General features: G+C 32.9%; 1 protein-coding gene across 1 annotated transcript in view; it reads right to left on the bottom strand.

Moving 5' to 3' along the window:
• Nucleotides 1-24,651, bottom strand: part of LOC148950549 (transcription factor kayak-like) — a 69,576-nt gene that overhangs the window by 32,862 nt on the left and 12,063 nt on the right. Inside the window, exon 2 of the mRNA XM_089092474.1 lies at nt 23,670-23,779. Within this exon, the coding sequence (XP_088948600.1) occupies nt 23,670-23,768 (99 nt within the window). The 5' untranslated portion in view covers nt 23,769-23,779. The remainder of the gene's footprint in view (nt 1-23,669; nt 23,780-24,651) is intronic.

The raw sequence follows: 24,651 nt of genomic DNA, 5'->3' as shown, positions 1-24,651 counted from the left end.
TCAATACCATTATATACTTTTTAAAGATCTTTTCAGAGAAATTTACGTTCTTAATATATCTCTAAAGTCTATTTTTCAACATGAAATATATATATCTTTCCCCCGCAACAATATTGTACAGCTTTTTGTATACCTCAACACCAAGAAATACTTTTCAGGGACCATTTCAGAGCAAGTCACTTTCTTAATGTCCCTCCTAAACCCATTTTCCAACTTGAAGTACTTATATTTTTCACCCACAACTATACTTTACAGCTTTTTGAATGCTCCAACACCAAGCAATACTTTTCAAAGGCATTTCAGAACAAGTTCTTTTTTTAATATGCTTCTTAATCCAATTTTACAAATTCTAAATTTTTCCATAGTAGATAGAAAAAGCTATATCATAGCTGTGAATATTTTCTCGAAGGATAAGCAGTTCTATTTCAATTTTAAATTTTCTCAATGAAGTGAAGAAAAGTTCAAGTTCTCTTCTGAATTTTCTCAATGAAAAAGAAATTAGTTTTTATTCAATTCTATTTTTCCAAATAATATAAAAATTTTCCACTTTATTTCAGATTTTTCTCAAAGGGATGAAAAATTTAAAATACTGTTCCAAATTTTCTCAACGAAGTGAAGAAAAGTTCAAGTTCTCTTCTGAACGTTACCAAAGAACACACTTCAATTCTAATTTATCCAGAGAAAACAAGAATCTTCCACTTCAGTTCTTTATTTCACAAAGACATAAAGAAATTTAATGTTCCATTCTAATTTTTCGGTGGAAGATAGAAAAAGTAATCCCCAACCAGAAGGACCCCCCCGGTCCGCCAAGGCCCACGGCACCCCCGGCCCCCAAAAGTCCCCCCCAAGAGACTGCACCCCAAGGCCCACAAAGGCCCCGCGACACACCCAAAAGACCAACAAACAAAAATTTTTCTTAGAAATAATATTTTTCATCACTGATAACACTTTTCTGTTCGAACTAGCAAGTTTTCTAGCAAAGATAGCAAATATTTTCATAGAAGTAACATTTTTTTATTGTGATAACAACTTTTCTGTCAGAAATAGCAAGTTTTGCTTAACACTAACAAACCCACTCATCAAAGTAATGATATTTTACTTTAATACTAATATACTTTTACTGAACACACGCAAATTTCTCTTAGAAATAATATTTTTCATCAATGATAACACTTTTTCTGTTCGAACTAGCAAGTTTTCTACCAAAGATACCAAATTTTTTCTTAGAAGTAACATTTTTGATTGTGATAACAACTTTTTCTGTCAGAAATAGCAAGTTTTGCTTAACACAAACAAACCTTCTCATCAAAGTAATGATATTTTACCTTAATACTAACATACTTTTACTGAACACACAGAAATTTCTCTTAGAAATAATATTTTTCGTCAGTGATAACACTTTTTCTGTTCGAACTAACATGTTTTCTACCTAAAATACCAAATTTTTTCGTACACGTACCATTTTTTTATTATGATAACAACTTTTCTGTCAGAAGTAGCAAGTTTTGCTTAACACTAACAAACATTCTCATCAAAGTAATGATATTTTACCCTTAATACTAACATACTTTTACTGAACACACCCAAATTTCTCTTAGAAATAATATTTTTCATCAATGATAACACTTTTTCTGTTCGAACTAGCAAGTTTTCTATCAAAGATACCAAATTTTTTCTTAGAAGTAACATTTTTTGATTGTGATAACAACTTTTCTGTCAGAAGTAGCAAGTTTCGCTTAACACTAACAAACCTTCTAATCAAAGTAATGATATTTTACCTTAATACTAACATACTTTTACTGAACAAACAAAAATTTCTCTTAGAAATAATATTTTTCATCACTGATAACACTTTTCTGTTCGAACTAGCAAGTTTTCTACCAAAGATACCAAATTTTTTCTTAGAAGTAACATTTTTTGATTGTGATAACAACTTTTCTGTCAGAAGTAGCAAGTTTTGCTTAACACTAACATACATTCTTATCAAAGTAATGATATTTTACTTTAATACTAACATAGTTTTACTGAACACACACAAATTTCTCTTAGAAATAATATTTTTCGTCAATGATAACACTTTTTCTGTTCGAACTAGCAAGTTTTCTACCAAAGATACCAAATTTTTTCATAGACGTACCATTTTTTGATTGTGATAACAACTTTTCTGTCAGAAGTAGCAAGTTTTGCTTAACACTAACAAACCTTCTCGTCAAAGTAACAACATTTTACCCTAATACTAACATACTTTTACTGAACACACACAAATTTCTCTTAGAAATAATATTTTTCATCAATGATAACACTTTTTCTGTTCGAACTAGCAAATTTTCTAGCAAAGATACCAAATTTTTTCTTAGAAGTAACATTTTTTGATTGTGATAACAACTTTTCTGTCAGAAGTAGCAAGTTTTGCTTAACACTAACAAACCTTCTCATCAAAGTAACAACATTTTACCCTAATACTAACATACTTTTACTGAACAAACAAAAATTTCTCTTAGAAATAATATTTTTCGTCAATGATAACACTTTTCTGTTCGAATTAGCAAGTTTTCTAGCAAAGATACCAAATTTTTTCATAGAAGTAACATTTTTTGATTGTGATAACAACTTTTCTGTCAGAAGTAGCAAGTTTTGCATAACACTAACAAACATTCTCATCAAAGTAATGATATTTTACCTTAATACTAACATACTTTTACTGAACACACACAAATTTTTCTCAGAAATAATATTTTTCATCAATGATAACACTTTTTCTTTTCGAACTAGCAAGTTTTCTAGCAAAGATACCAAATATTTTCTTAGAAGTAACATTTTCTGATTGTGATAACAACTTTTCTGTCAGAAGTAGCAAGTTTTGCTTAACACTAACAAACCTTCTCATCAAAGTAACAACATTTTACCCTTATACTAACATACTTTTACTGAACAAACAAAAATTTCTCTTAGAAATAATATTTTTCATCAATGATAACACTTTTTCTGTTCGAACTAGCAAGTTTTCTAGCAAAGATACCAAATTTTTTCGTAGACGTACCATTTTTTGATTGTGATAACAACTTTTCTGTCAGAAGTAGCAAGTTTTACTTAACACTAACAAACATTCTCATCAAAGTAATGATATTTTACTTTAATACTAACATACTTTTACTTAACACACACAACTTTTTCTTAGAAATAATATTTTTCGTCAGTGATAACACTTTTTCTGTTCGAACTAGCAAGTTTTCTAGCAAGAATACCGAATTTTTTCTTAGAAGTAATATTTTTTGATTGTGATAACAACTTTTCTGTTAGAAGTAGCAAGTTTTGCTTAACACAAACAAACCTTCTCATCAAAGTAATGATATTTTACCTTAATACTAACATACTTTTACTGAACAAACAAAAATTTATCTCAGAAATAATATTTTTCATCAAGGATAACACTTTATCTGTTCGAACGAGCAAGTTTTCTAGCAACTATAACAAGTTGTTTCGAAGACTTAACATTTTTTGATTGTAATAACAACCTTTCTATCAAAAATAGCAAGTTTTGCTTAACACTAACAAACATTCTCATCAATGTAAATAGATTCTACCATAATACTAAGATACTTTTACTGAACACACACAAATTTTTCTTAGAAATAATATTTTTCGTCAATGATAACACTTTTTCTGTTCGAACTAGCAAGTTTTCTACCAAAGATACCAAATTTTTTCGTAGACGTACCATTGTTTGATTTTGAAAACAACTTTTCTGTCAGAAGTAGCAAGTTTTGCTTAACGCTAACAAACCTTCTCATCAAAGTAATGATATTTTACCTTAATACTAACAAACTTTTACTGAACAAACAAAAATTTCTCTTAGAAATAATATTTTTCGTCAGTGATAACACTTTTTCATTTCGAACTAGCAAGTTTTCTAGCAAAGATACCAAACTTTTTCTTAGAAGTAATATTTTTTGATTGTGATAACAACTTTTCTGTCAGAAGTAGCAAGTTTTGTTTAACACTAACAAACCTTCTCATCAAAGTAACAACATTTTACATTAATACTAACATACTTTTACTGAACACACACAAATTTCTCTTAGAAATAATATTTTTCGTCAGTGATAATACTTTTTCTGTTCGAACTAGCAAGTTTTCTAGCAAATATACCAAATATTTTCATAGAAGTAACATTTTTTGATTGTGATAACAACTTTTCTGTCAGAAGTAGCAAGTTTTGCATAACACTAACAAACATTCTCATCAAAGTAACGACATTTTACCTTAATACTAACATGATTTTACTGAACAAACAATTTATTCTTAGAAATAATATTTTTCGTCAATGATAACACTTTTTCTGTTCGAACTAGCAAGTTTTCTACCAAAGATACCAAATTTTTCGTAGAAGTAACACAAAGTTCTCTTAAAAATAATATTTTTCACTTCTATGTCTGAATCTATTTGCTTACATGTCTGGGTTGGTGTTTGGTTAGGTTAGGTTAGCTAAGTTAGGTTATGTTAGCTAAGTTAGGTTAGCTAGTAAACATTTCTCCTTGTTTAAGTTAGGTTAGGTTAACTTATCATGAGCGCTAATGATAAGCAAGCCTAGCCTAACTAAAGCATGGTACAAAGTCGACATGGGTGGATTTTCCGGCGAGTATGGTTGGGTTAGGATAGACTAGATTAAGTTAGGTTAAGTTAGGTTAGGTTAGCCTACGTACGCGCGCGTATGTAGGCTAACCTAGCCTAACCTAACTTAACCTAACCTAACTTAATCTAGTCTATCCTAACCTAACCATACTCACCGGAAAATCTACCCATGTCGACTTTGTACCATGCTTTAGTTAGGTTAGGTTAGCTTATCACGAGCGCTCATGATAAGTTAACCTAACCAAACCTAACATAAAAATGGAGGAATGTTTACTAGATAAACTAACCTAACTTAGCTAACCTAACTTAGCTAACCTAACATAACCTAACCAAACACCATCTCAGACATGTAAACAAATATATTCAGACATAGAAATGAAAAATATTATTTCTAAGAGAACTTTGTGTTACTTCTACGAAAAAATTTGGTATCTTTGGTAGAAAACTTGCTAGTTCGAACAGAAAAAGTGTTATCATTGACGAAAAATATTATTTCTAAGAAAAATTTGTGTGTGTTCAGTAAAAGTATGTTAGTATTAAAGTAAAATGTCGTTACTTTGATGAGAATGTTTGTTAGTGTTAAGCAAAACTTGCTACTTCTGACAGAAAAGATATCACAATCAAAAAATGTTACTTCTACGAAAAAATTTGTTTTCTTTTCTAGAAAAATTTGCTAGTTAGAACAGAAAAAGTGTTATCACTGACGAAAAATTTTATTTCTAAGATAAATTTCAGTGTGTTCAGTTAATTTATGTTAGTATTAAGTTAAAATGTTGTTATTTTGATGAGAAGGTTTGTTAGTGTTAAGCAAAACTTGCTACTTCTGACAGAAAAGTTGTTATCACAATCAAAAAATATTACTTCTAAGAAAAAAATTGGTATCTTTGCTAGAAAACTTGCTAGTTCGAACAGAAAGTGTTATCACTGACGAAAAATATTATTTCTAAGAGAAATTTTTGTTTGTTCAGTAAAAGTATGTTAGTATTAGGGTAAAATATCATTACTTTGATGAGAAGGATTGTTAGTGTTAAGCAAAACTTGATACTTCTGACAGAAAAGTTGTTTTCGAAATCAAAAAATGGTACATCTACGAAAAAATTTGGTATCTTTGGTAGAAAACTTGCTAGTTCGAACAGAAAAAGTGTTATCATTGACGAAAAATACTATTTCTAAGAAAAATTTGTGTGTGTTCAGTGAAAGTATGTTAGTATTAAGGTAAAATATCATTACTTTGATGAGAATGTTTGTTAGCGTTAAGCAAAACTTGCTACTTCTGACAGAAAAGTTGTTATCACAATCAAAAAATTTTACTTCTAAGAAAAAATTTTGTATCTTTGGTAGAAAACTTGCTAGTTCGAACAGAAAAAGTGTTATCATTGAAGAAAAATATTATTTCTGAGAGAAATTTTTGTTTGTTCAGTAAAAGTAGGTTAGTATTAAGGTAAAATATCATTACTTTGATGAGAAGGTTTGTTTGTGTTAAGCAAAACTTGCTACTTCTAACAGAAAAGTTGTTATCACAATCAAAAAATATTACTTCTAAGAAAAAATTCGGTATCTTTGCTAGAAAACTTGCTAGTTCGAACAGAAAAAGTGTTATCACTGACGAAAAATATTATTTCTTAGAAAAATTTGTGTGTGTTCAGTAAGAGTATGTTAGTATTAAAGTAAAATATCATTACTTTGATGAGAATGTTTGTTAGTGTTAAGTAAAACTTGCTACTTCTGACAGAAAAGTTGTTATCACAATCAAAAAATGGTACGTCTACGAAAAAATTTGGTATCTTTGGTAGAAAACTTGCTAGTTCGAACAGAATAAGTGTTATCACTGATGAAAAATATTATTTATAAGATAAATTTGTTTGTGTTCAGTAAAAGTATGTTAGTATTAATGTAAAATGTTGTTATTTTGATGAGAATGATTGTTAGTGTTAAGCAAAACTTGCTACTTCTGACAGAAAAGATGTTATCACAATAAAAAAATATTACTTCTATGAAGATATTCGGTATCTTTGGTAGAAAACTTCCTAGTTCGAAAAGAAAAAGTGTTATCATTGATGAAAAATATTATTTCTGAGAAAAATTTGTGTGTGTTCAGTAAAAGTATGTTAGTATTAAGGTAAAATATCATTACTTTGATGAGAATGTTTGTTAGTGTTATGCAAAACTTGCTACTTCTGACAGAAAAGTTGTTATTACAATAAAAAAATGTCACTTCTATGAAAAAATTTGGTATCTTTGCTAGAAAACTTGCTAGTTCGAACAGAAAAAGTGTTATCATTGACGAAAAATATTATTTCTAAGAGAAATTTTTGTTTGTTCAGTAAAAGTATGTTAGTATTAGAGTAAAATGTTGTTACTTTGATGAGAAGGTTTGTTAGTGTTAAGCAAAACTTGCTACTTCTGACAGAAAAGTTGTTATCACAATCAAAAAATGTTACTTCTAAGAAAAAATTTGGTATCTTTGATTGAAAACTTGCTAGTTCGAACAGAAAAAGTGTTATCATTGATGAAAAATATTATTTCTAAGAGAAATTTGTGTGTGTTCAGTAAAAGTATGTTAGTATTAGGGTAAAATGTTGTTACTTTGATGAGAAGGTTTGTTAGTGTTAAGCAAAACTTGCTACTTCTGACAGAAAAGTTGTTATCACAATCAAAAAATTGTACGTCTACGAAAAAATTTGGTATCTTTGGTAGAAAACTTGCTAGTTCGAACAGAAAAAGTGTTATCATTGACGAAAAATATTATTTCTAAGAGAAATTTGTGTGTGTTCAGTAAAAGTATGTTAGTATTAAGGTAAAATATCATTACTTTGATGAGAATGTTTGTTAGTGTTAAGCAAAACTTGCTACTTCTGACCAAAAAGTTGTTATCACAATCAAAAAATGTTCCTTCTATGAAAATATTTGGTATCTTTGGTAGAAAACTTGGTAGTTCGAACAGAAAAGTGTTATCAGTGATGAAAAATATTATTTCTTAGAGAAATTTTTGTTTTTTCAGTAAAAGTATGTTAGTATTAAGGTAAAATATCATTAATTTGATGTGAATGTTTGTTAGTGTTAAGCAAAACTTGCTACTTCTGACAGAAAAGTTGTTATCACAATCAAAAAATATTACTTCTAAGAAAAAATTTGGTATATTTGCTAGAAAACTTGCTAGTCCGAACAGAAAAAGTGTTATCATTGATGAAAAATATTATTTCTAAGATAAATTTGTGTGTGTTCAGTAAAAGTATGTTAGTATTAAGGGTAAAATATCATTACTTTGATGAGAATGTTTGTTAGTGTTAAGCAAAACTTGCTACTTCTGACAGAAAAGTTGTTATCATAATAAAAAAATGGTAAGTCTATGAAAAAATATGGTATTTTAGGTAGAAAACATGTTAGTTCGAACAGAAAAAGTGTTATCACTGACGAAAAATATTATTTCTAAGAGAAATTTCTGTGTGTTCAGTAAAAGTATGTTAGTATTAAGGTAAAATATCATTACTTTGATGAGTGGGTTTGTTAGTGTTAAGCAAAACTTGCTACTTCTGACAGAAAAGTTGTTATCACAATCAAAAAATTTTAAGTATAAGAAAATAATTTATATCTTTGTTAGAAAACTTGCTATTTCGAACAGAAAAGTGTTATCAGTGATGAAAAATATTATTTCTAAGAGAAATTTTTGTTTGTTCAGTAAAAGTATGTTAGTATTAAGGTAAAATATCATTACTTTGATGAGAAGGTTTGTTAGTGTTAAGCAAAACTATCTACTTCTGACAGAAAAGTTGTTATCACAATCAAAAATGTTACTTCTAAGAAAAAATTTGGTATCTTTGGTAGAAAACTTGCTAGTTCGAACAGAAAAAGTGTTATCATTGATGAAAAATATTATTTCTAAGAGAAATTTGCGTGTGTTTAGTAAAAGTATGTTAGTATTAAAGTAAAATATCATTACTTTGATGAGTGTGTTTGTTAGTGTTAAGTAAAACTTGCTATTTCTGACAGAAAAGTTGTTATCACAATCAAAAAATGTTGCTTCTATGAAAAAATTTGCTATCTTTGCTAGAAAACTTGCTAGTTCGAACAGAAAAGTGTTATCAGTGCTGAAAAATATTATTTCTAAGAGAAATTTTTGTTTGTTGGTCTTTTGGGTGTGTCGGGGGGCCTTTGTGGGCCTTTGGGTTCGGTCTCTTATGGTGGACATTTTGGGGCCGGGGGTGCCGGGGGCCTTGGGGGACCGGGGGGGTCCTTCTGGTTGGGGATTACTTTTTCTATCTTCCACCGAAAAATTTGAATTGAACATTAAATTTCTTTATGTCTTTGTGAAATAAAGAACTGAAGTGGAAGATTTTGTTTTCTCTGGAGAAATTAGAATTGAAGTGTGTTCTTTGGTAAATTTCAGAAGAGAACTTCAACTTTTCTTCACTTCGTTGAGAAAATTTGGAATAGTATTTTAAATTTTTCATCCTTTTGAGAAAAATCTGAACTAAAGTGGAAAATTTTTATATTATTTGGAAAAATAGAATTGAATAAAAACTAATTTCTTTTTCATTGAGAAAATTCAGAAAAGAACTTGAACTTTTCTTCACTTCATTGAGAAAATTTAAAATTGAAATAGAACTGCTTATCTTTCGAGAAAATATTCACAGCTATGATATAGCTTTTTCTATCTACTATGGAAAAATTTAGAATTTGTAAAATTGGTTTAAGAAGCATATTAAAAAAAAGAACTTGTTCTGAAATGCCTTTGAAAAGTATTGCTTGGTGTTGGAGCATTCAAAAAGCTGTAAAGTATAGTTGTGGGTGAAAAAGATAAGTACTTCAAGTTCGAAAATGGGTTTAGGAGGGACAGTAAGAAAGTAACTTGCTCTGAAATGGTCTTTGAAAAGTATTACTTGGTGTTGAAGCATTCAAAAAGCTGTAAAGTATATTTGTGTGTGAAAAAGATAAGTACTTCAAGTTGGAAAATGTGTTTAGGAGGGACATTAAGAAATTAATTTGCTCTGACAAGGTATTTCAAAGTTATTTATTGGTGCTGAGGTATTCAAAAAGCTGTAAAGTATTATTGTGGCGAATCAACATAAGTAATTCTAGTTTGTAAATGGCTTTAGGTGAGATATTAACACAGGAGCGGGCTCTAGACTCTTTTTTCAAAAGTATTTCTAGGTGTTGCGATATTCAAGAAGCTGTAAAGTATAGTTGTGGGTAAAAAAAATAAGTACTTCAAGTTGGAAAAAGGGTTTAGAAGGAACAGTAAGAAAGTAACTTGCTCTGAAATGGTCTTTGAAAGGTATTTCTTGGTTTTGTGAAACTCAAAAAGCTGTAAAGTATAGTTGTGTGTGAAAAAGATAAGTACTTCAAGTTGCAAAATGGGTTTAGGAGGTACATTAAGAAAGTAACTTGCTCTGAAATGGTCTTTGAAAAGTATTTCTTGGTGTTGGGACACTCAAAAAGCTAGTTGTGGATGAAAAAGATAAGTACTTCAAGTTGGAAAATGGGTTTAGGAGGGACATTAAGAAAGTAACTTGCTCTGAAATGGTCTTTGAAAAGTATTTCTTGGTGTTGAGGTATCCAAAAAGCTGTAAAGTATAGTTGTGGGTGAAAAAGATAAGTACTTCAAGTTGGAAAATGGGTTTAAGAGGGACATTAAGAAAGTAACTTGCTCTGAAATGGTCTTTGAAAAGTATTTCTTGGTGTTGAGGTATCCAAAAAGCTGTAAAGTATAGTTGTGAGTGAAAAAGATAAGTACTTCAAGTTGGAAAATGGGTTTAGGAGGGACATTTAGAAGGTAACTTGCTCTGAAATGGTCTTTGGAATGTATTTCTTGGTGTTGAGGTAACCAAGAAGCTTTAAAGTACAGTTGTGTGTGAAAAAGATAAGTACTTCAAGTTGGATTTTGGGTTTAGGAGGGACATTAAGATAGTAACTTGCTCTGAAATGATATTTGAAAAGTATTTCTTGGTGTTGAGGTATCCAAAAGCTGTAAAGTATAGTTGTGGGTGAAAAAGATAAGTATTTCAAGTTGCAAAATGGGTTTAGGATGAACATTAAGAAATTAACTTAAGTACTTCAAGTTGCAAAATGGGTTTAGGAGGGACATTAAGAAAGTAACTTGCTCTGAAATGCTCTTTGAAAAGAATTTCTTGGTGTTGGGACACTCAAAAAGCTGTAAAGTATAGTTTTGGGTGAAAAAGATAAGTACTTCAAGTTGGAAAATGGGTTTAGGAGGGACATTAAGAAAGTAACTTGCTCTGAAATCCTCTTTGAAATGTATTTCTTGGTGTTGGGACACTCAAAAAGCTGTAAAGTATAGTTGTGAGTGAAAAAGATAAGTACTTCAAGTTGGAAAATGGGTTTAGGAGGGACATTAAGAATGTAACTTGCTCTGAAATGGTCTTTGAAAAGTATTTCTTGGGGACGAGGTATCCAAAAAGCTTTAAAGTATAGTTTTGGGTGAAACAGATAAGTACTTCAAGTTGGAAAATGGGTTTAGAATGAACATTAAGAAAGTAACTTGCTCTTTAATGGTCTTTGAAAAGTATTTCTTGTTGTTGAGGTATCCAAAAAGCTGTAAAGTATACTTGTGTGTGAAAAAGATAAGTTCTTCAAGTTGCAATATTTGTTGATGTTATAAATTAATAATTTATCTTTCTCTTAAATTATCTTTTAAAAGTATTTTTTTATGTTGAGGTATCCTAAAAGCTGTAATGTATAGCTTTTAGTTAGAAAGATAAGTACTTTAAGGTGGAAAATGGGTTTAGGAGGGAAATTCTGAAAGTAACTTGCTTGTCGTAGTCGATTACGTCATTCTATGCCCATAAATGGATTCCTGTCATGACCTTCTGATAGGGTTATACCAATTATGTAATAAATTTCTCAGAAATCCAATTGTCCTAGTTGATTACGTCATTCTATGACCATAAATGGATTAACGTCACGACCTCCTGATAGGGTTCTACTGATTATTTAATAATTTTCTAAGAAATTCTTTAGTCTTTGTCGATTACGTCATTCTATGTCCATAAATGGATTCACGTCATGAACTTCTGATATGGTTCTATCGATTATGTAATCAATTTCTCAAAAATCAATTTGCCCTATTTGATTACGTCAGGTTATGCCCATAAATGGATTCCCGTCACGATCTCCTTATAGGGTTCTACCGATTATGTAATCAATTTCTCTGGAATTCTCTCACTTCGATTACGCACTCAATATATCTCTTCCCCACCTTCCCCTTAGAAACATCAAATTAATTCCCCTTTCGTGAATCAATAATTCCCCTTAGAAACAACAAATTAATTCCCCTTTCTTGAATCAATAATTCCTCTTAGAAACAACGAATTAATTCCCATTTCGTGACATATCAATCAATCTTGACATCACCTGTCAGACATTATTAAACTTCGCCTGGAAACAATTTTATTAATGATTGACAGTACCTGTCAGACATTATTAAACTTTGCCCGGAAACAATTTGATTAATGACTGACAGCACAGGTGTTCCAAATTCCCAATCGCTTTAATTAACCACGTCTTTTCCCTAATGACTATGCACATGGCCAAAACAACAACAACAACAACATCGACCTTGGAAATTTAGGTCATTGACACCATTAACCACGTGTTCTCCCTAGGGAGGCTATGCCCATATTAGGAGCCCCGTCAGCATTAAAAATGCTGACAGGACCACGTGGTCCTGTCACGAGTCAGACCCCCCTTTCTACTTAAATTTCATCTAGCACTGTTGTTGACGCCTTTCATAGGCGTATTATAGCAGCCATAAATATACAAGAAATGACAATAACCATAAAGTAGTGACGCAAGTTTGCTTTAATTATAATTAAAACAAATTATACTCTTTCTATATGGAATTATTTTATCAGCATGTGTACACACATCTCAGGCAGACAATAGAAACTAAGAGGCGTAAAAGAAGGCATCCCGGAAGGCTGAAGTAGTTCCGATGTTATAAAATGGTTTGGTGTCATCACTGTCATAAGCTCTTTCTTGCGTCCCTACCCCCAAAGGGGAAACACTGCTTGCGGGGTATCATAGTAGCGTCAGGGTGGACCTTTTACGAGTTTTCCCTAACCATAAACGTGACTACAAACAACACCCCAGGGTCACCTTGAGGAGTGGTGTTTCCCGAGGAAATTAAGCCTAGTAAACAACACATAATATTTGCAGTCATGAATATATAATGATTCGGAGGTAACAGTCAGCAGAAACCCATCTATTGAACAAGACGGACCAATGCTTGCACAAAGCCCCCATTCAACTGGGGATCCCGGAGACTCCTTTCTGTTCGGTTCTAAGCCAGCTTGAGGACCAACCATAGACTCACTAAGAAGTTATTCGATTCTGGCCAACACTGATGGGACCCATTGCTGTCCTTAAGTGCAGTAACAATTTTGATGATTTAGATAATAATACCGACTTAGCCCGAGTCCACTGGAGCGTGCTGCAGAGACAGACTTAAGAAGAAGTTAGTCGTCCCTAACCTGCACTGATGAGATCACAGGCTTTCTTGAGCCCATAACAATTTCAATGTTTTGAATAATATGAAAATTATGACAGGGAGCGTTATGACATTGAAACACAACTATCATATTGACATTTCAGATAAAGAATTTATAAATTCTGAACAAGACTTATTCTGAGTTTCAGAAACCCATCTTCCACGGTTAAGAAACATGAAATTAGGTGACGTAGACTTTTTTCGGGTAGGAAGAATGGGATACACAGGCAGGGAGTAGGGATTTTGATGAATAAGGAAGCTTATTTTTCTTTGGTTGGGAAGATAACAGAATTATACCGAATTATTTGAGATAACAGATAACAGAATTATAATTGCTTACTTTATGACCAAAAGTGCAGGGTATCAAGTCATAGTAAATAATAATAATTTATTTTTAACCCGGATTTAGGCAAACAAACATAGTTAAATACAAAAACAAGAAAAAAAAACAAATACAAACACACATACAATAATTAAACATTTATCTCAGGGACTCAGGCAAAAACACACGGATAGTACTATGGTTTGGACCTAGGGACTCAAAAGCATGTCTTATCAATTTAAAACTAAGCAGCTAAAACGACTGAATAATGTCAGTAGCACCAAACTTCGCAATAATACGTGTATCAAACGGTTCGTGGTAACGAACTGTAAGTAAGGAGCGACCCGGCTCAATGGTAACCGAAACTCTAGAAAACGGTATTTTGATACAAATAGATACATCAAAAGAATCAGATTTTAATGCTGATTTCAAATATATAAGTTTAATCAAGTTTAATCCTAACCATCAAAAGTTAGGCACCTGAGAAAATTTGGCTGATTTTCGAAAAAAGGAGGGGATACCCCCTAAAAACTATAGAAACTTGATGAAAATGATACTATCATATTCGGCGTATCATGAAGCAGTACTGTAGAGGTTTAAAGCTCCTATCTACAAAAATATGGAATTTTGCATTTTTTGCCAGAAGAAAGATCACGGGTGCGTGTTTATTTGTTGTTTTTTTTGTTTTTTTTTCCCAGGGGTGATCGTATCGACCCAGTTGTCCTAGAATATAGTGGGAGAGCTCATTGGAATGGAAATTAAAAGTTCTAGTGACCTTTTTAATTGACAAGAAAAAATGGAGGGCAACTAGGCCCCCTCCCACGCTGATTGTTTTCCCAAAGTCACCTGATCAAAATTTTGAGATAGCCATTTTGTTTAGCATGGTCGAAATATAATAAGTATGTCTTTTAGGATGACTTAATCCCCCTAAGTTCCCGGGGGGAAGGCTTAAATTTATGAAACTTACCCAATGTTAACATAGAGTATTGGGTATTTGTACGTATAAAGACGTTTTAAGGGGAGATTTTTACTGGTCGTGGGGGAGAGGGGGGGATGGGGGGTTATGTGGGAGGATCTTTCCATGAAGGATGTTTTCATGGGGGAAGGGACATTGCTCTAAAGGGGACGCCGGACTTCCCAGCATTATTTAAAAAAAGATCAGAAATTTAATATAAAAAAACAAGTATTTCAACTGCAATAGCAGCAACATCGAAACTTCAAACGAACAGAAAATATTATATATATTATTGGGTTCACCCCGTAGTCAATACCTCGGTCTTTAAGCCAAAGATTTTTTATTACTTTCATAAGAGCTATTTATTCTAATTAACGGCCTTTTTTATTAAGCTTTCATTTTTAAAGAATTGTAAAAAAATTCGAACTTTCGATTAAATAGAAAGGTATTGACTAGGGCGTGAATCCCCTAATAAACAAATTAAAAATATATGAATATAGAAGTTCGTTACGTAAGTTAATTCGTAAGTTACGTAGATTTATTACTAATAAACACGTTCGTAAATATAATTAAACAAGTTTCGAGAAAGCCATTTAACTAAATAAAAGTAAATTAATATGAAAATTTTGTTTTAATTATTCATGTACGGTGAGCCAATATCAAAACCTGCATTTATTCAAAAACGTTCAAAAATTAAATAAAAAAAACTAGTTTTTTAAACTGAAAGTAAGGAGCGGCATTAAAACTTAAAACGAACAGAAATTAGTCCGTATGTGAAAGGGACTGTCCCCTCCTCAACGCCTTGCTCTTTACGCTAAAGTTTGACTCTGTCTCACAACTTTATTTTTTAAAAAAATAAAAAACATTAGCTTAAAGAGCGTGGTGTTGTGGCGGGGACAGTCTCTTTCATATACGTATATTTATTACTAATAAAAACGTTCGTAAATAAAATTAAACAAGTTTCGAGAAAGCCATTTAACTAAATAAAAGTAAATTAATATGAAATTTTTCTTTTAATTATTCATGTACGGTGAGCCAAGATCAAAACCTGCATTTATTCAAAAACGTTCAAAAATTAAATAAAAAAAACAAGTTTTTTAAACTGAAAAGTAAGGAGCGACATTAAAACTTAAAACGAACAGAAATTATTCCGTATATGAAAGGGACTGTCCTCTCCTCAACGCCTGGCTCTTTACGCTAAAGTTTGACTCTGTCTCACAACTTTATTTTTTAAAACAATAAAAAACTTTAGCGCAAAGAGCGAGGCGTTGAGGAGAGGACAGTCCCTTTCATATACGGAATAATTTCTGTTCGTTTTAAGTTTTAATGTCGCTCCTTACTTTCAGTTTAAAAAACTTGTTTTTTTTTATTTAATTGCGGTATGAAGTGGGAACGTTTAGCAAAAATTTGCAATATCTAAAATAAGCAATGCGGATCTGGCTCAAATCTTTCTTCTTTTATAACGAGTACATACCAGTCAAACCAAGGCGGAATAGTCACAATACGTGGATTACATTTGATCTAAAGCACGGTGTGAGTATTTCTACGGATTGGTACAATTTTTGCATACCCAGACTTCAACTTTTCTTGGTCATCCCTCAAAAACTGGAGTTGCAAAATAGGGAGTATGGACCATATACGTATCCCTAACCACCGCAAACTCCCAACATTACGAATTACTGAAGATCCATAAGCCAAACTATGTGCTGATGATTTGTGATTAGAAACTAAATATTGGCATTTGTCGAGATTCAAAGCCTGGTAAATGCTCGGAAACCTGATAGAAATACGTTGCACAGGTAATGCCAAAGTAGACTTGGTCTGGCTTAAAACTAAGAGGTCCTTCCTGTACCTAATATAATCAGATAAACTATGGAAATACCAAGGCCTAGTTCCTGATAGCGCAGAATGAATGCAAGCATTAAATAGATAAGGGGAGAGCAGTGTAGCCTGTCGTAAACTAGATTGAACTGGTATATTATGTAAAACGAAGAAATGAATTACTATACCAAAAATTTAAGTAGATGTAAAACATAAAGGTTCACTGTAAACTCTGACAAAGAATAACGAACTAGCGCATGACAAAACTATCAATAACCTTAGACAAATCTTAAGTATAAATATGTACTTCATGACCTTTAGACTGGGCATCATAAAGAAGTGAAGCTAAAACCTTATGCGCATGTTCGCACCCAATACGAGGTTGAAAACCAAATTGGTTTGAATCTTTTATTGTGCCTTTAGTAATATATAGGAGCAGAATATGTTCAAAAATTTTACTACTATTGTATGCAACAGTGATAGCCCTAAATGAACTGTAGTTAAAAGGGTCTTATCCACGTTTAAGAATAGAGGTCACCGAGCTGTAAAGAAAGGAATCCGGCACCATTGATAAACATAAACGAAACTGGAATAGTAATTGGAGTTGGATGACTAATGCCGGGCAATAACAACGTAAATGATGAGTGTTAATCCCATCAAGATCACTCGATTTAGACTTAAGTTTCCGCATACTATTAATAATACTTTTAGTTGATACAGGAATAACATAGCGTTGCAAAACGTCAGCGGGCAAGAGTTTAGAAACTAAGCCTTGAAAAGATAATAAACACTATATTTAATCTTACTAAAAATATTTTTATGATGCCTAAGCCAAGACGAGCCTAGGATAACATTGATGGTCCCTCATGAACCAAATTTAGACGAGTTAATAACTTGCTTCAATTGTAATGTAGTTTCAGAGAACTCAGCACCATTAAAACGAACCAAAAGAACATACCGCTTAAATTCTGATTTTGTCTTACTTTTTATATTAAACATTTGGCCTTGCAAGGGAGGCCCACACGAATCCTGAAGTGAAGTCAAAATTTAGCACGATTTTAACAGCGTTAAGACCGGAGTCTTCTTTCCAAATCGAGCTTCGAGTATTGAGTTTGACTTGGATAACAAAAACGGCCACATTCTCAGCTTGTTTCATCCACTCAACTAATCGAAGGTAATAAACATTCAGTTGCACTCTGCTTATGGCAAAAAACGCTCACGCACAGTAGATTAAAGGGGATTTTGACCTACGAAAACAAAGCAGTTAGGGTAGAAATACATAAGGACCATTTCGCCTTCCCCCACTCACGTTTCATACACCATTTTTTATTAGTAGCAACGCAAAGATGTTTGTCAACATAAACGATAGAACAGGTAACATCTGCGGAGCGAATGTAGTGGTCACAATTAGTCACGGCAATACTCTTGTGAATATAACTGTAATTAAGAACTTTAGATGTTATGCGATAACCAATTGATAAAGAGTCCAAAACTAGGTTGGCATGAGTAGAGGAGCTATTAATATCACAATTGAAGTCACCTGTCACCGATAACGGTGACTTCCAATACTGCATAGCAGAGTTTTAAGGGATGAGCAGGATTAAGAAAACTTAGTAAGCAAAATTAAACGCTTCTGATCACAAGGAAGGAAGACATTAATGAATAAAAGGTGACAAAGTCGTACTGCAAATAATATTATCGAGGAATAAAATAAGACAGGTGACAAGGGTGTGGCTAATCGTTTGATAACATATTCCAAGCCATCGGAGGGTAGGTCTTTATTTCTGTGGGCATTGGTTCTAAACACAATATGTTGGCTGCTTCTTCGCATATAGTTAACGGAGATGGCAGGAAGTAGGTGTTCCTGTAGGAACAGAATGTCATAATCGTTCATTTTTTTGGGTTTATTGAGCCATCTTTATCTTTCATGCCGTTGATAATAAGCTAACAGAGTGAGGCGGCAATTCAACGATCATTTATAAATCACTAACTGTGACAAGAGTTAGTCTTTCTCGGATACACTTATTGCTTTTGCTGATGACAGTACACTTGACACAGTCGGCACAACGGAATCTGATTTCTGTTCAAAGATGATTGTCCTTTTTGAAAGAGCTATTCAGTGGTTTAATGTTAATTACCTCGCCTTAAATGTTGAAAAGTCAGGCTTTCTCATTTTCTCAAGTTTCAAAGGCGTGTTGTGGTTTAAATGAAATATATGTATCGAGAAGTTCCCTTAGTAGACCTAAGGATCGATAATTTTGATTCCTAGGCATCTTGCTTGATGAAAATTTTTCTGTCAAGCATCATATTGCCCAGATCAAAACGAAAGTCTCCAGAAGCCTCGGGATCCTTAAAAAACTTAAACTCATTCTCTTAGTATTCTTAGTGCTCTTAGTATTCGTAATTTTCAGTATCCTGTTCTATAGCTTAGTTCCGTCTTATGTTAAATACTGTTCTGTTATTTAGATGTCAAATTTTGCCTTGTCACTGAGGCCAATTTCAAAGCTTTATGATAAAACAAGGACTCTTATACGGGACATTAATCGTTCCTTACTTAAACCCTTGCTTGATTTTAAATCTCTTTATTTTCTGTCTTGTGCTTCTTTTACTTTTTTAAGGTTGCATGACTAGCTTCCTGCTGCCCTACGTGGTAATATTCCTTTTATTCCTGAGCAATACACTTATCATTTCCGCATTTCCAACAACTTACAGATTCCTCATACTCCATCAATGCAGTCGGACTTCAACCCTCTGACTCTCAACCCTCAGCTACCACTCGTTACATATCTTCAAAAGGTATGTTAGAGAATTTCTAGTTAATAATTAAGTCTTCCCCACTTTTCCTTGGAGTTGATATCTCTGGATTGGGTTGGATCTTTAATTGAGTTGGTGGAATCGTGTGCTACTCCTCTGGCTAGCTTGTGATTTTGGGGATTATTAAGGTGGTTGACTGGATTATTGATTCTGCTTATGGTTTATTTTTTGTTGTTGTTTTTTTTTTTGCGGGGGGGGGGGGTATTTTTTCTTCCCTCTTCCTTCCTGGCCATGGAGTCTTACGGGGAAAATTATGTTACAGTTGATTTTTGTTGTAAATTTTTATAAATAAAAGAACTCAGAACATGACCGAAAAGCTAAGTATCGTTAAATTACAGCTCCAAGGCAAAGATAAAGATATTGGTAGAACCACTTCAGATGTGGCCTCCTTCACAAAAAAAGCTCATGATGTGGGCAAAAAATCTCACCCATTGTGAATATAAACCCTGAGCAGACTCTTGACAAGCAAGGGCCTTCACACCCTCCTTATTGAACAAAGAACTTACTGCAATTCTTTCAGACTTGGGAAGCTAATTCAATGAACGTTTTGAAGACTTCAAAGATATTCGATTGTACCACAGTTCGTCACATCTCCTTTTGCAGAAATTGATACTGAAGAATTCTCTACTTTTGTCCTGCAACATTTTGAAGAAGACGACGCTGTAGCGGAGATGAAGCTAATTGATAACATATCCGTGTCATATTTCATTTCCAAGTATAGAATTGATTAAAAACAAGCATAGGAACCGGTCGTCTGACGGACATTTGGATATTTTGTTAACATAAAATAAAAATATATAACTAAAGGTACTAAACAATTGTACGAATTAAAAGAAAATACACGTTTTATCTTCCTACATCGTTGGGTAGGTTATTACTAAGGTTTATGATCTGTAAGACTGATGAGTTACTTAAAATTTTGGAAACCACCGGTATCAAAGTCAAGTTAGTCAACTTTTTTTTTTTTTTTTTTCATGGAATACCAAAAAAGGTATTTTCAAAGTCAATACCAAAAATGGGTGTTTTTTTCGAATATACAGGGGATCTAAGGGGACAAATGCCCCCATACCCAATTGGCGCTGCTGAGAACCAGCAAGAAATGTGATATTTTCAAAAGAGGACATTAATGCCAATGTTGACACAAATACAGATGGATGTTATCCTAGCTTAGGTAAATTGGGTGTTTCGAAGCAAAAAAAAAAGCAATGGTAACAGACTTGAACAATTTTGTAGGTACAGCAAACTAGTTATAATAAATACAGTAGTTGGTCATAAAATGGCCTGTAAATCAGCATGGTACTAGCACGATCGTAAGACAGCCAACCTTATTAGTTATGTTATTACTAATCGAAGACTAATTAGTCTTAGATTAGTAGAGATTACTGCTAATCCTTTGTTATTACTATTCATGCCATGCAAAGTTGCTGTCACCACGAAGACGGTTGATCTGAAGATTAGCACGAAAAAAATCTAACATTCTAACGAACTCGTGGGTATGTATTGGAAAGTGGTATTTGTCTCGCTAATTCTTGCTTAAAAGTCATCGATCAATTCAAGTATCTGGGATCTCTCGTTGACACCTCTGGTGGTCGCAGTGCAGACTAAAATACCTTCAACATCTGTAGTCTTTGCTCAACCAAGGAAACATACATGGCTACAGAAATATTTACTATTGAAGACGAAAATTCACATCTAGGATCTAGGATGCATTTGTCCGCTCTGTACTCCTTTACAGATATGAGGCTTGTCCTCCGAAAGTCACGGACATCTTTGCTATGAAATTTGACCATTCTCATTTGAGGCGAATCCTTGGTATTTCTGTCTGAGATACGGTCAGTAGTACCCAAGTTAGACTGCGTTGCCGCCAGAAATATGGCATTGGAATGATAAAAAATGGCGCTTAACCTGGTTAGGCCATGACTATTGTCCCATTACTTCTCTCTTCGTGCAAAAATTTCGAGTACGTAAAAAATGATATACTTCACTTACATTCACAACTCGGGCCCAATCTCTGGTCTGGACTTTTTCCTGATGTCTATACAAGCAACCCCTGAAGCAATCACTAAAGTGATGACTCACCAATAATCCAAATACATGGATATAAATACATCAATAATATAAATACATCAAAATTCTGCAGTCCTGTCCATGCCCCATTTCGAGGGAAGGAAGTGGTACTATAGAAATGAGTGGGATAAAACAGATGTTAGTTTCTTTCAGTCAGTCTGTCATGATATAATTTACAAGGTTAAAGTGCCATTTCAGTTACTGCAAGAAGCCCCGTCATTACCTATATCAGAGAAGCTGCTTGTGCTGAATATCTATACAAGTAAGCTAATTCACGCAACTCGTTCTGAAAAAAGGGGCTGTTCCAATCAGAAAGGTCCGCATTGGATCTGAAGTCCTTGGGTGGTCTGAAAACCCTGAGTTAGTTCTGGTATTCCTTGCTAAAAGCTCGTAAAAAGCCCCGTAGCAGTATTATGAATAAAGTATGTTACCATGCTAAATGTCATTTTGCCAGGTGTCTGTCTAAACATCTCACTAACATAACTGGAGAAATACTGAACTAGTCTGTTTGAATACCAATTCAAATAACCAATGACCTTCCTTACGCTAATCAAGAGATGTTGACGAAGTCTGTGGTACGCATTTGTTTTACAGTGCTAGGCTCATTGGACACCTTGTTTCGCTTTATCAGATGATTTCTTGTCCTGGATCAGTGTCTGAAGTTTTTTTCCAATAGACATAGTTACCTAACAGGCTAAATAGGCTAATCTTAACAAAACGCAAAGGCCCGGAACAATCTATCAACTGTCGCCCTGCTATTGTGTAAGTTAATGGAGCTGCTTATTACTAAAGATGTAAATATTTCGTGTTCCACTCTCGAATGCCAGCTTGGCTTTAAAGCAGGCCTGAGCAGAGAACATGTAAATTGTCTCCTTGCACACCTGTTGATTGATTGTGATGAAAAGGTGAAAGGCTTGTATTGGCTATGCATGATGTTAGGAGAGTTTTTGACTCCAGCATACATGCGCAGCTCAAGTTAAGTTCTCGTACGCGTCATCTGTCTAGGCCACTGTAGATTCTATATATTCTAGATTATATATATTATACAGTAGATTCAATATATTCTCCCTACTGTGGTCTAGGCCTATTGTCATAACAGTCAGAGATCTATACTGCAAAAATTCCTAGGTATTCTGACTAACAGAACTAGAGTATTGATTCTTGTATATAAAGGTATTAGGGAGGGAGCTATTAGCACCTCTGCTTTGTATAATCATAGAGTTGTTGAGCTGTAGCAGGTTGTAGTGCAGAAATGTGTGTTTCGTGGATTAGATATTATGCTACTGAATTATGCTGATGATACCCTGAGTGATAGCAGATCGTTTTTCCGAGTTGAGGAACATTTTTCTTGACTTTCAAAGGCATATCATAGGATTAATCTTGTCTTTTTGTGAGTGTAAAAGTAAAATGGTTGACGTAAAAAGTGAAACGTAAAACATAAAAAGTAAAATAAAAAAAGGTGTTTGATCCCTGTCCTCAACAGCCCTCTACCGCTTCTATTTAGCTCAGCAGCCAAGTTTGTATCGCTTCTAGCACTATTACTTATCTGGGCCTTATGGTTGCGTCAATTCTTAAATCGAATCGTCTGGCTCTTTTTTAGCATTTTGCAGAAAAAAAACACTGTACATACGGACTCCTTGTTGGCAGTAAATTGTTTGCTTAGCCGTTTTTTACATGTGCCCTTTTATAGTGATTTTGTTATTCTGCACATTCTGTCATTCTGTATTGGAAGGGGATTTTCTTAAAATGAATCTATCTGTTTTGTTTCAGTTGCTTTGGTGGAGGATCTTCTTTTCTGTGGTTGTTTATATTGTGTTGCATTTCAGTATGTTTTCTTTTTTTCTTCCTTTTTTTCTTTATTTACTATTACTCTGTTTGTTAACTGATGACAAAAACGGGAAATAAATCTCATTCACATATATATATATACATATATATATATATATATATATATATATATATATATATATATATATATATATATATATATATATATATATATATATATATATATATATATATATTATATATATATATATATATATATATATATATATATATATATATATATATATATATATATATATATATATATATATATATATATGTATATATATATATATATATATATATATATATATATATATATATATATATATATATATATATATATATATATATATATATATATATATATATATATATATATATATATATATATATATATATATATATATATATATATACATATATATGTATGCATATACATATATATGTATATACGTCATTGCTGTCAGTTTTGCATTTCGTCAATTGACATTTTCCCACTTCTTAGATAATGGCTAAAAATCTTGTGCTAAGCTCTTCTCAAAGGGAGGATCAGCAGGGTATTAAACAACAGGATGACCAAAGTATTATCAAACATCCATTGCCCTGCTAATCCTTCCTTGAATCTAGATCAGTAAACGGTTTTTGGCAATTAAGGAGTTCGAAAATGTCAGATATGACCTTTAGCTTAACAGCAACAATAAATTTAAAAAACTCAAGCTTACAGTTGTAGGTGTGATTGGTTCTGCTCCCATTGCCATTGATGTTAATATGTCAGCTACCGTAAGGCGAATAGCATCTGAATTTTCTGGTGTGCTCGTCATGTTATAAATGTCTAGAGGAAAGGAAGAAACATCAATTATAGAAAGAGGCAAATTCTGTTCAAACTTTCAGAGAAATAAAAATTTCAGTCTAAAATTTCTATCAGTTGAGAAACACTATGGACCCACTCACCTATTAACTACTGACATCCTTTCAAAATATTCACTGACACCATAAAAAAAAGTTTTCATACAACCAGTTGCGGATCTCGGCGGACGAGGGGGCACGCGCCCCCCTAACATAGTCTAGTAGTGTAATCTACTTAATTAACGCAAGATTGCGTTAATAACTTGCTCCTAACGCAAGTTTATCGGATCAACCTATCCCCCCGCCCTAAAAAAAATCCTGAATCCGCCCTTGCATACAACTGAAACTTGTATCATATGGAGTTCAGTGCCTGCCAAGCATCTACAAATGTACAAGTGCACCCTCAAGTCCAACTGCAAGTGAGGGACCAAAGAGCTCTTTCATAGATGAGAAAAAAGAGGTGTACTTTAAGCCTCAGCTTTTTGAGGATGACAAATCCTTCAGGCTTATGATGCAATCAAAGAACTTTTTCTTGGAATTGGATTAAAATGGCATAAAAGCATTTTTTCTCTTTTTTGTGATAGTTATTTAATGGTGGGGAGAGGAATCCTTCGGAAAATTTTTGAGACATCATTCTGTTATAAACGTACAATGGCTTTCATTGAAATCAATTATTACCTTTGAATGCATTCCATGAAGAGACTAATTTCAACACAGATGACATTTTGAAAAGCATATATAGTCTACAAATTAATCAAAAAAAAAATATGAGACCCCCTAATCTAAAAATAAAAGGCTACAGAAATCTGCCTACAGGGTAAGGACAAAGAAGGAGGCAATATTCAACCTAAAATTCAA

The sequence above is a fragment of the Artemia sp. Qi Xiang Cuo genome, chromosome 7 (assembly GCF_049724085.1).
Source record: "Artemia sp. Qi Xiang Cuo chromosome 7, ASM4972408v1, whole genome shotgun sequence".
Lineage (NCBI taxonomy): Eukaryota > Metazoa > Arthropoda > Branchiopoda > Anostraca > Artemiidae > Artemia > Artemia sp. Qi Xiang Cuo.
Note: the sequence above shows the minus strand (reverse complement) of the source record. Positions and strands in the feature narration are given on the sequence as shown.